Below are 13578 nucleotides of genomic sequence, written 5' to 3' on the forward strand. Positions count from 1 at the left end.
AATAATTAATTTCAGCCTAAACCGTACAACGGAACGTTAAATCCAATTCAACCAACGCAATCGCTACCAAGACGAACACAGCAGTAGCCTAGTACTGTACCGTAGTAGTACAATTTACCGGGGCAGCTTCTCAACACAGGGCTATATCGCATTTTGCGTTGTTACTGACAATGATCGCTACCAGTGAGCTTTTTATGAATGAGCAATTTTCCACTAAATAAATGTCAAGCTTATTTACGTTTTGGGGGGCATATTTTCAGTTAGCAGATGGTACCGTTTGAATTGCGATTCCATCTTCTACTGCCGGGTAACGTCGTAGAATAATCTTCAAAGGGGTTGTTTATTCATGAATGAATGCAATATGAGTAGGCTAAATGCCAGAAAATATCATGAGAAGAGAAAAACTTAAAATGACGTTTAAATCATAGAGATTAGGTCCATTTGTACACCGGTCTGCCAAATGTATTCGTTTTGATTCAGCCTGTCAGCTGCCTCTTGCAGGGGAAATGAGAAGACATCATATTTCATTCTACACTTCACTCGTATTTTGAGTTGTAAATGAGCAGCAAAAAAAAGATGCTTTTAAATCTATGTAATCTTTATAAATAATAAGTAGGCCCGATGCATTTTTATATAAAATATACAGACCCCTGTGCAACCGACGCAAGCAAGCACACCCTACAATTTCCCCAGAAATTGTATCCTCTCTAGTTACCGCTGCTGCTTCAGAATTGTATGAAATGTTGTGAAGTTACGACTGCGGAGCTATCTGCTCAACGGAACTCAAACGAACGGTCTTCCGTTTACTCTCCACTTGAGAGTATAACCAGTATTCGCTCTCATATATATTCTTTATTATTATTATTATTATTATTATTATTTTCCCCACCATAACTCAAACCTCAGTGCCCTTTGGCACTACACACTACAACACGACACATGTTGGTGTCAAAATGTTCGTCTTGGTCCTGATTGCGTTGCTTGTATCCGTGCGGTGACTAACTAGCTAGCCACAGTCACAAATACCACTAACGTCACAAACCCACACGCAGGGTTGGGTATGTTACTTTTTAAATGTAATCCGTTACAGTTACTAGTTACCCATCCACGATTGTAATCAGTAACATAACTTTTGGATTACCCAGACTCAGTAATGTAATCTGATTACTTTCCATTACTTTTGGATTACTTTCAAAACCTAGTTCATAACCAGTTGAAGTTTGTTTACATAACCTGGAATAAGACTCAATTAAAAAACAAATTCTGTTGCACCCTAGAAACTGTTGTAGCAGGACATACAGCAGCACTCAAATAAATAGAAAGGTCACCCCAATTTATGTCAATAAAGGCATTACACTAGGTGGACTGATCGCCAGTGGTAGTGTATCAAAAGCTTCTGTACTAGGTCTGCTTTCTGTATATTAGTCGGTTTTTGCCAGAAACATTTTTGGCGGTCCAATCAGCGAACAGAGGGAGTGGCTGAGAACGATGACGTTGATGTTGTGCCCTAGTTTGAGTTTTAGTTCAGTAATGGCTGGCGCAGAAAGGTGCGAGCGAAGCCATTCGGTCTGTTGTGGCAACCGAATATCCGGAAGTTAGATTGTTCTTGCCGGAGCAAGAACAATCTTGTTGAGATTTGTTGGTGGCCATGATATTGTGGCCCTCCTCCCCACGGGGTTCGGGAAAAGTTTGATTTTAAGGCTACGTATGTATATTTTTTGGCCCTATTTGTATGTGTATCTAATGGCTGGTTAAGCACTGTAGGGAGAAATATATATTTTTTTGTCTCGTTCCAGTGATTGGCACACCTGGGTGATGGCGTTGGATATTTTTTTGTCATTTAGCACGCGCCAGATGCGTTATATGCATTAGCACGTTAGATGTATTTCCACTCACATACCCACAACCAGTGACGTCAGTAAGAGGCTAGGCACTTGAATGGGAAAATGTGTCCAAACTTTTGACTGGTACTGTACATGTTGAAGAATACAGGATCGAAGTGCGCAAGTGAGTTTTTCGCTTGTCGTCCGCAGTGAACGGACAGTAAAAGCACTGCTTATTCTACTTTTTTTTTTGTATTTGATTATGCGTAACTGCTACATTCGTGATAGTAACGTCTAAACAATTGGAATAACACACATATTGCATATATAAATCACAAGAATAAACAGTAAAAATACAAGTTTATTAAATAAAATGATTTATTAAAAATGTTTACGTTTGAATTTTGGCAGGGTAGTCAGTGCCTACCTTGCCTACCCAGACTGCACGTCACTGCCCACAACTGCTGAACAACGCTGACACAATTTTCCCAAACTTGCAATCTTAAAAAGGCCGGCGGGTCCTCTATCTCTCGTGGGTCGCCACCACTCGCCATACTCATCCTTAGTGCTGCTAGCTAGCCTATCTCTGACTCACGGCGGCGCCAATCAGAGCTTCAGATTAGATGTCCCCAAAGAACACGAGTATCTAACAGTAGTTCTGCATTACATTCATTAATTTGCACGCACATTTACATTTAGCAGACGCTCTTATCCAGAGCGACTTACAGTAAGTACAGGGACATTCTCCCCGAGGCAAGTAGGGTTAAGTGCCTTGCCCAAGGACACAACGTCATTTGTCCGGGAATCGAACTGGCAACCTTCAGATTACTAGCCCGACTCCCTCACCGCTCAGCCACCTGACTCCCACGACGTACGTTTTATTTATTTTTATACCGTGCATTCTCCGTGTAATTTCATGCACCGAACCGTGACGCCCGTACCGTACGGTTCGGTACAAATACATGTACCGTTCCACCCCTAATAGCTACTCGCTGCCAATTATCATTAGCCATAGCATTACCTCCAAATGTTTCTTCAAGTTTGAAGTTGAATCTTTTGACGCAGACAGCAGAATCACCCTAGGCAAACATAGCTTGCATTTAACTTATGTTTTTGCCTTTTTCTTCTTTGAACACAAATTGATCATTGAAACGCCAGGCAAAAAATGCAGTGTGTTGGTGTGACAGACACAGAAGCAAATGTGAAACTTCATAGAGAAAACTTTTACTCCCAAATGTAAAAGTATTGTAAAGTAATCATCAATATTTTTCAAATTATCTGTAATCCGATTATTATTTTTTTGCCAGTAACGTAACGGATTACAGTTACAATTATTTTGTCATCAGATTACAGTAATCCGATTACTTGTAATCCGTTACTCCCCAACCCTGCCCACACACGATTACCTATAGTAGAACATTATTTGATTGTTAACTTCTGTGAGATAGCTTGCTACCTAAAACGGCAAGATGGCTGAAGAAATGCCACAGGCAGAGGCCAGGGTGATAACATGTAGCTAGCTATGTTTCCAGGCTGTGATAACACCCTGAATTTTTGTATTATTGTGGTGGGACTGATAGATTATTAAATTAATTAACCACGAGAGGGGTATCAAATGATGATCATAAGTCCTGGAGAGCAATCAATGCCATTCAATATCCAAAAGATTGGAATGGATAAGCGCGAAACGGTTTTCCCCTACTTACAGCGCTGATAGCCGGTCACATCACGTGGCCCCCAAGTCTTCAGACAGTGATGTTGTTACTATAATGATCACTTAAACTTGTTATAGTAGCCAGTTTTCCAGAAATATATTTCAGGCTATTTACGTTTTTGGGGGCTTTTTTTCAGTCTGCAGAGAGTACTGTTTGAATAACGATTCCAGCTAAGATACTGCCAGTGAGAACATGTTAGATATAGGTTAGGACAATTTTTACACAGGATTGCCCAATTTCTTTGTTTTGATGCAACTGTTTCAGCTATGTGAGGCTGCAACATAGCCTATCACCATTCCCTCTTGCATTAAGGGAAATGAAAACAGAACCCTGTTTCATTTACACTTCACTCTTAGTATCTTGAAGTGTAAATGAGCAGCAACAAATGTTTGCTTTATAATCTATGCCATCTTCATAAATAATAAGTATGCATACTTATTTAAAATATACATACATATCAGTTTACCACACCCCACAATTTCCCCAGAAATTGAATCCTCTTTATTTGTCTATTTAAATCTCTGTCCCTTTGTCTCTCCTTTCTTTCTGTCTCTCGCTCGCTCTCTTTCTCCCCATTATTCAAATGATATGGAGTTGGCTGCTTGATAGTGTTCTTGGAACAGAATTTCCGCTCTGTTCCACAGTCCTCTCCACCCCTGGCAGATAGATTCACGTTATTGTTCTTGTGTCCACACAAAGGAACTTGTGTTGCTTTCCCCCTTCCAAAACTATTTTAAAAACTAGAAACGGCCCCTTGCTGAAGAATGCAACTATATCATGTACTTCCTGTGACTTTTTAGGTTCCTTTATAGTTCTTCTTCTTTTATAATTTATAGTGGATTTCCTGAGGAAGCGGGTAGAATTTTATTTTGGGAAGGTAATTTGTAACATATAATAAATTATACATTTATATTAACATATATATATATATAAATAATAACTTATTTGTTCTGATTGTGTTCTGTTCTCACTCAGGTGAACGTGGGAAAAATGGACTCTCCAATAGAGAAGTGGAATCTGATAATAGGAAACCTGGCTCTGAAGCAGGTAGTCACCACTCAAACACACACACACAGACAGATTACCTATTTTCTGTGTGTTGCATGTTGTTCATGTAATAAAATACGCAATGTTCTTCTGTAAGAAAATCTGCAGAATGTTTAGCCAAAATCAGGTATCTACGATAGGTCCTTGTGAACCGTGAATATAAAAAACAACTATCTTGCCAAGGTCTACCTCCATTTTCAACCCACACTGTGAGTGCAAACAGTGAGCCATATGTAAATATCTGTTCCTGGACAGAGGTCCTCATTCTCATTTTTGTTCAGTGGAATAAAAAGACTATACATTTGAAAAACTATACAACATGCAACTCTACATATACAACATACAACTATAAATATCCAATAAAACACAACAAAAGACTTGGCTAACATACAGTTTAGAGAGAGAGCACAGCAGACCTGTGAAAGGTTGCTTGTACTACGATCAGATTTCCATGTGCATTGTAACAAATGCATCTGGATGTCCTTGTACTCAGGGACAGGAACAGTGTCATAACAAAGACTGCGAAGCCTTGGATGGGAAATGGCCCGACCAAGTAGATAACGTGTTATGTAACATTACATAAAAAAAACAGGACGACAGGTTTATTGTTGTAACTCCCTTGACCCCCCTCCACCTTTTTGTCTCTTTCTCATTCTTTCTCTCTGTTTTTCTCTTTCTCTCTATAGTGTGTGTCCACTACAGCGTTGCAATGCTTTACATTCATTTTCAATCTCTCTCTCTGTCTCCCTCTCTGTCTCTCTCTCTGTCTCTGTGTGTGTAACTGTCTACCCCCTTCTCTTCTCCAGGTGCAGGCTACGGTGGTGGGATTTCTTGCAGCGGTAGCAGCCGTGGTGCTGGGTTGGATCCCCGAGGGAAAGTTTCAGATGAGCCATGCTGTGCTGCTATGTTCAAGCAGTGTGGCCACGGCCTTTATAGCCTCCCTGCTGCAGGGTAGGAAAACATACGCACACACTGCTGGAACTATCAAAACACACACACTTACTGGACTACCCTTGTTGAAATCCCACAGTGTGTGTTGAAGGGTCAAAAACATGTGATTTGCCTCATTCTTCCTAACTCCTCCCTGCTGCGGCCCTGCAGGTTTCATCATGGTGGGTGTGATCGTCGGCTCCAAGAAGACTGGCATCAACCCCGACAACGTGGCCACGCCCATCGCCGCCAGCTTTGGTGACCTCATCACGCTGGCTATCCTAGCCTGGATCAGCCAGGGCCTCTATAACTGCCTGGGTAGATTACCGTTCATATGTGGAGATACGATATGGCATCACAGATGCAGTTCAGAGATTGTGTAGTTGATACCTGAGAATATTTTGCACTGAGATTACTGGTAGGTGCTTTTTGTATCTTGGAGTTAGGGATACAGTTTGTTGCCACTAGAGGTCAGTGTTGTCCAATTATTCTCTTCAACGATGTCGGTGAATATTGGCTTTTCTTTGTCTTCCCCCCCTCTTTTTGTTTCCCACACAAACACCTCGGTATTGATTTAATTCACACCCTACCCAATCCTGCTAGTTTAAGCATACAGACAAAACAATTTAGCCAACCAATGTTGATGGTCCATTTTTGTGAAATAAGCTCAGGCCCCAAAAACATTCTCAGCTCAAATGAACTGGCACGGTAGAGCTGTGAGCTCATCTAATAGAGCGGTTTCATATTGTGCTGACCGGCCACTACACTGTCAAAGCCTGGCATTTCCAGCTGCCTGGGGACAAGTGTCGTTGTTGTCCAGTCCATGCCCTGTCCACACAGTCGAGTCTAAATGGCGATAATGTCCAGTTTACTCACAGCTAAACTAATCACAGCCTGATGGTCAACACAGATACCTGGGGAGTGATCTCAAAGCCACAGTTAACATTGTCTAACATTCTCTTTTTTAAAGTTAGTCGTGGTGAGGAAGGCGACAGCGGCGTTTAGAACATTACGACAAAACCTCAAACTGAAGCCTTGGTTTTACCAGGGGTATTCAATAGGGGTGGAACGGTACACTGAAGTCACGGTTCGGTTCATACCGCGGTTCAGACATCACGGTTCGGTACGAGTTCGGTACAACGGAGGGAAAAGCAAAACAAACCAGGTTCCTCTACGAGTGAATACTGCGCATTGAAGATGACATGTAAATTCCGATTGCGTCAGTAATTTGTTTGGCCCTATTTGTATGTGTATCTAATGGCTGGTTAAGCACTGTAGGGAGGAGAAGTTAAACAGTTTTTTTTAGTCTCGTTCCAGTGATTGGCACACCTGGGTGATGGCGTCGGATATTTTTTGCTAACACACGCCAGATGCGTTATATGCGTTAGCATGTTGTATTTCCACTCACATACCCCACAACCAGTGACGTGCGGTGATGTCAGTAAGAGGCTAGGCACTTGAATGGGAAAATGTGTCCAAACTTTTCACTGGTACTGTACATGTTGAAGAATACAGGATCAAAGTGCGCTAGTGAGATTTTCCGCTTGTCGTCCGCAGTGAACGGACAGTAAAAGCACTGCTTATTGGGTGTGCTTTGCCTTCGGCAAGGGCACAACCTTTGTTCTCTCACATATATATTATTATTATTTTATTTTTTTAAATTTCTTTTTGCCCCCCTAAAACTCAGTCAATATTTGGCCTACATAGACAAGTTTCGTCTTGGTAGCGATTGAGTTGCTTCTATTGGAATTTACGTTCCGTTGCATGGTTTAGGCTCAAGTTAAGTTTTTGTGGCGAAAAGTGAAGCTAACGGTGTCTAATTTGCTAGCCACAGTCACTGACGTTACTAACGTCACTACGTCACTAACGTCACGAAAACACGCGTGACTACCTTTGGCAGAACATTCGTTTCGCATCTGTTAACTTGGGGGATAGCTAGGCTAACTATAGCTTTACTGCAAGGCAGCTGCAGAAACGCCACAAGCAAAGAGGCCAGGGTGACAACTATTTACTCATTTTACTTTGTGATATGACACACAATTGTGATGTGTAATGTACAGTATAAGCTGATATTATTAAGGAAGTACATCTACTTTCGGAAACAGTAGTCTACTATTTCACTGAAGTATTAGCATCATGACATTAGCCTGTGTTGCCCGGGCAACACATACTACAGTGGTCTATGATGTAGCGTTATCTGTTTTCAATCGTTAAAATAAACATTCCTCACATATACATTTTCGTTGTAGGATTTATTGGGGGTCAGATGGCTGAGCGGTTAGGGAGTCGGGCTATTAATCAGAAGGTTGTTGGTTCGATTACCGTCCATGCCAAATGACGTTGTGTCCTTGGGCAAGGCACTTCACCCTACTTGCCTCGGGGAGAATGTCGCTCTGGATAAGAGCGTCTGCTAAATGACTAAATGTAAATGTAATTTATTCTGACATTAGTAAACGATTTGTTGGTGAAATTACCATTACCTGTGGTTTCAAACCAGTGTAGCTCACTGCAACGCTGTAGCTTACGCGAGACACTACAAAAACATCTACACTACACAGCTGTTTAGGAAGTCAAACGGCGACAGAACATGTTCGGCACTCCCCTAACTTAAATCAAAAGTCTATCTAACTACTAACCTGAACTTCATTGCCACAGCCTAAACGTTGTCAATCTGTTCATGAAAATAATTAATTTCAGCTTAAACCGTACAACGGAACGTTAAATCCAATTCAACCAACGCAATCGCTACCAAGACGAACAGTAGTCTAGTACTTTACCGTAGTAGTACAATTTACCGGGGCATCTTCTCCACACAGGGCTATATCGCATTTTGCGTTGTTACTGACAATGATCGCTACCAGTGAGCTTTTTATGAATGAGCGATTTTCCACTAAATAAATATCAAGCTTATTTACGTTTTGGGGGGCATATTTTCAGTTAGCAGATGGTACTGTTTGAATCGCGATTCCATCTTCTACTGCCGGGTAACGTCGTAGAATAATCTTCAAAGGGGGTTCTTTATTAATGAATGAATGCAATGAGTAGGCTAAATGCCTGAAAATATCATGAGAAGGGAAAAACTTAAGATGACGTTTAAGTCAAGAGATTAGGTCAATTTTTACACCGGTCTGCCAAATTTATTCGTTTTGATTCAACGTTGAGGCTGCCTCTTGCAGGGGAAATGAGAAGACATCTATTTCATTCTACACTTCACTCGTATTTTCAGTTGTAAATGAGCAGCAAAAAAAAAATGCTTTTAAATCTATGTAATCTTTATAAATAATAATATTCATTTTTATATAAAATATACAGAGATATCAGTTGTAAAAATGTCATTCAAAAACGGAGCCCTGTGCAACCGACGCAAGCAAACACACCCTACAATTTCCCCAGAAATTGTACCCTCTCTAGTTGGGTGTGCTTTGCCTTCGGCAAGGGCACAACCTTTGTTCTCTCACATATATATTATTAGTATTCTTTTTGCCCCCCTAAAACTCAGTCAATATTTGGCCTACATAGACAACGTAGGTGTCAAAAGTTTCGTCTTGGTAGCGATTGAGTTGCTTCTATTGGGATTTACGTTCCGTTGCATGGTTTAGGCTCAAGTTACGTTTTTGTGGCGAAAAGTGAAGCTAACGGTGGCTAATTTGCTAGCCACAGTCACTGACGTTACTAACGTCACTACGTCACTAACGTCACAAAAACACGCGTCACTACCTGGAGCCGAGTGCACCAGCTGGGCGTAAAAAAGTTGGTCTTAACTCCTACGTCGGTCTTGTCTACGTCCCACTTTGTGATTTGAATTTACACCAAGTGCACCAAGCTGGTTTTAAGATGCGCGTCCTTGTGAAAATGCGAAAGCGTTGATCGTTGCCAAGCAACACATTTAAGAGCCTATCCAAAGCGCACTTAGCTAGCCTATCTCCCTTCAAAACAAGCCATGGATTTAAAAAAGAAAGAAAAGGAAAATACATTTTACTGATAGAGAAATTAGAAAACTTTGAGTTGTTTACTCAGAATAGAAGCGGGGAAATGTAATAATATCAACACAAACAAACAGAAACAATCAGCTTGGAAATCGATCACCAATAAAATTAACAGTGGATTTGTGCGATCACGGACAACTTTTTCTCGCCTTAATGTCCTTTCCATATGTTGCCTATAAACAAGACGCGCTGCATGTGCGATCAAACTGTTGTACATTATAATTACCATGGATATTAGTCCGATTTTCCAACTTAAGCCTGCTCCCCACTAGGCGTAAAATGTACACCCAGGTGCAGCACATAAAGGGCTTAAGTCTAACTGGTGCACTAGTCGTAACTTTAAATTAGTCGTAACTTTCAGTTCTACGTCGGAGGTAGCGTTACACACAGGCGTATGCCCAGCTGGTGCACTCGGCTGTAGCAGAACATTCGTTTCACATCTGTTAACTTGGGGGATAGCTAGGCTAACTATAGCTTTACTGCAAGGCAGCTGCAGATTAGCCTCTACTGACCGGGCAACACATACTACAGTGGTCTGTGATGCATCTGTTTTCAATTGTTAAAATAAACATTCCTCACAAATACATTTTCGTTGTAGGATTTATTATGACATTACATTACAAGTAAACGATTTGTTGGTGAAATTATCATTACCTGTGGTTTCAAACCAGTGTTGCTCACTGCAACGCTGTAGCCTACGTGAGACACACTACAAAAACATCTACACAGCTGTTTAGGAAGTCAAACGGCGACAGAACATGTTCGGCACTCCCCTTACTTAAATCAAAAGTCTTTCAATAGGTGAAACTATCTGACTACTAACCTGAACTTCATTGCCACAGCCTAAACGTTGTCAATCTGTTCATGATAATTCATTTCAGCCTAAACCGTACAACGGAACGTTAAATCCAATTCAACCAACGCAATCGCCAAGACGAACACAGCAGTAGTCTAGTACTGTACTGTAGTAGTACAATTTACCGGGGCAGCTTCTCCACACAGGGCTATATCGCATTGTAGTTACTGACAATGATCGCTACCAGTGAGCTTTTTAATGAATGAGCGATTTTCCACTAAATAATGGGGGCATATTTTCAGTTGGCAGATGGTACTGTTTGAATCGCGATTCCATCTTCTACTGCCGGTAACGTCATAGAATAATCTTCAAAGGGGTTCATGAATGAATGCAATATGAGTAGCTAGGCTAAATGCCTGAAAATATCACGATAAGGGAAAACTTAAAAGGACGTTTAAGTCATAGAGATTAGGTCAATTTTTACACCGGTCTGCCAAATGTATTCGTTTTGATTCAACGATGAGGCTGCCTCTTGCAGGGGAAATGAGAAGACATCTATTTCATTCTACACTTCACTCGTATTTTCAGTTGTAAATGAGCAGCAAAAAAAATGCTTTTAAATCTATGTAATCTTTATAAATAATAAGTATGCATTTTTATATAAAATATACAGAAATATCAGTTGTAAAAATGTCATTCAAAAACGGACCCCTGTGCAACCGACGCAAGCAAGCACACCCTACAATTTCCCCAGAAACTGTACCCTCTCTAGTTCTTTTTTGTATTTGATTATGCGTAACTGGTACATTCGTCATCGTAACGCCAAATGTTTACGTTTGAATTTTGGCAGGGTAGGCAGTGCCGAAGTTTTCCTAAACTTGCAATCTTAAAAATGCCGGCGGGTCCTCTATCTCTCACGGGTCGCCACCACTCGCCATACTTGTCCTTAGTGCTGCTAGCTATCCTATCGAAGCCCTCGCCCCTCGGCTTGAAGCAACGACCCCGGTGGATGTAGGTGGTATTGCATTTCTTGTTAGACTTCCGGCTTTTCCGGTCGTTTTTATTCTATACTCCAGTCAACATTTACAAAACTATCTCCCCCAATAATTTTGGTTCTATTCTCGAACCTGGCTCATACTACTAGCTTTTTCATTGAATAATTTTTCCTGATTTCCCCCCTAGTTTTCAACAATGCGCAGGATCATTGAAAATTAGCTTGAGTGTGATGTTGTGTGCAGCCCGCACCTTAGAGGTACAGGCACCTTAACATGTCGTAGAAATAGCTGAGTCCAGGTGAAGAGGAAGTGGGGGTGCTTTTTTTTAAAGTTATTTTTTTAAATAATTTTTGAGAGGACATTATTTTGTACATCTACATTGCTGGCTGCCTAAATGAAATATTTCCTGGTTACAATGTCAAAGTCTTATTTTATATTTTCTCTCCCCCTTCATCCATTTCTCCAGATTCGTACCCATACGTGTCATCCCTGGTCTGTGCCTTCTTCCTGTCTCTGACCCCAGTGTGGATGGTCATTTCCTCCAAACACCCGGCCAGCCGAACGCTGCTCTACTCCGGCTGGGAGCCCGTCATAACGGCTATGGTCATCAGCAGGTGTGTGTTGTACAGATTGTGTGCAAATGTGCCACACTGCAGAAGAAACAGCAGGGATTTTCTGTATGTATATGTGACTTATAATATAATGCTTGTCTCTCTGTATGACTGAACAAGCAATTGGAGTACCTACGCAGACACACAAACATACACACACTTAATATTCCCCAGTCTGAGCCTGAACTAAAACCTACATGCACATGAATCTACATACAGACATGCGTCAATGCACACACACGTATAATCAACCACTGCCTTTCAAGCGATAGCAGTGTCAAACCAGACTGTGTGTTGTGTGTTTTGGCAGTATCGGAGGGCTCATCCTGGACAAAACCGTGTCAGACCCAAACTTGGCGGGGATTGTGGTGTACACACCTGTCATAAACGGTAAGTCATCAAATATGCTCTGTTGGCCTGACGACGGCCAATATCACAGTTACTTGATGACAACGAATCTGAAACCAATGAGCCAGCGCAGAGGAGATGGTGACACTGATGAGAATGACTTAGGCGGGCACAGTGAAGGAAGCCTAACACACAAATCGATTTATCTGCAAGCACGCTGGTGTCCTGACAACTGTAGATAAGCTTTTAGAGCTGTAACAACAAGGGATACAACTCTGTCTCTAATGGGTGTTTTAGCTGCAAACGCCTGTGGGAACAGCTGTGGGATTTAGGGTGTGTGTGTGGTGTGTGTGATGATTAGCTAAGAAACTGAGCTTTCGCCAGTGCTTGGACAGAGTCTTGGTTTATAGTGAGGAGGAGGAGATGACGAGACAGCCTCCTCTTAGTTCTGGAGATGGAACTGACTCCTTTCCAGCACAGGCAAAACAAAGCATAAAGTATGGATGAGGGGAGACGAGAGCTGAGTAAGAAGACACGACACATGGTGAAGGAAGGCCTCGTGCCGAAGAAGAGAGGAGATTAGGGGAGGCAGGCAGACACGTCGTCTGGGCAGAGCTACCCAGATGAAAGGGGGTGGGGGGGAAGTTGTTCTGTTGTAGCCTCTCTTTACCCCCGTAGCTGTGCCCCATAACCTGCTCAGACCTAGTGACCTACATTGATGCATCCCCCCTCCCCCAAACACCCGGATGCAAATATACCCACAGATCTACTGAGGTGTAACCAACCATCTCCTCTTCTGAAGATGCAGGAGAGAGGGCCTGTTGGGTAAGGGGGAGCTTTGGAGGTAAAATGAGGGGATGAAGGGGAAGGTGTTGTTGATTTATTTGTTCCAGTATGTCTGTCTTGGCTCCACCACATACCTAGCCATAGGGCCCAGAGCAGGGAGGTGTTAAATGTCAGGGGAGAGACAGAGAGGACAGAGATTGGATTAAGTGGACATGGCCCTGAGGGCTAGGAGAGATGTCTGTCCTCATTTTTCACCACCTAATCAGGATGACTAGCATGGAGGGAGGAGGCAAAAGTGCACCCCAAACAGTGACAATTATACAGCCTACATAACTTTTACTGGACTGACCAAGTTCAGAGTCAACACATAGAAGTTAGTTCAACATGGTTGCTAATTCTAAGTCCTGCCTAAAATTGTATTCCATAGTATGATGCTTCCTTAATTTGAACCTAAATCCTGTCTCTTCATGTTCACCCCTCTGCTCTCATGTCACTGTCTCTTCTCAAAGCCTCTCCTTTCCTTCTGTCTCTCTGGCTGCTG

General features: G+C 41.9%; 1 protein-coding gene across 3 annotated transcripts in view; it reads left to right on the top strand.

Annotated features, from left to right (window-relative positions):
* The window catches only part of slc41a2b (solute carrier family 41 member 2b), a 33402-nt gene that overhangs the window by 3790 nt on the left and 16034 nt on the right, over positions 1-13578 (top strand). For all 3 annotated transcript variants that reach the window (XM_067254108.1, XM_067254109.1, XM_067254110.1), the window contains 5 exons: positions 4514-4585; positions 5392-5536; positions 5687-5833; positions 11759-11906; positions 12214-12293. In XM_067254108.1, coding sequence (XP_067110209.1) covers positions 4514-4585; positions 5392-5536; positions 5687-5833; positions 11759-11906; positions 12214-12293 — 592 coding nt within the window. The remainder of the gene's footprint in view (positions 1-4513; positions 4586-5391; positions 5537-5686; positions 5834-11758; positions 11907-12213; positions 12294-13578) is intronic.

This window comes from Osmerus mordax, chromosome 17, assembly GCF_038355195.1.
Source record: "Osmerus mordax isolate fOsmMor3 chromosome 17, fOsmMor3.pri, whole genome shotgun sequence".
Taxonomy (NCBI): Eukaryota; Metazoa; Chordata; class Actinopteri; order Osmeriformes; family Osmeridae; genus Osmerus; species Osmerus mordax.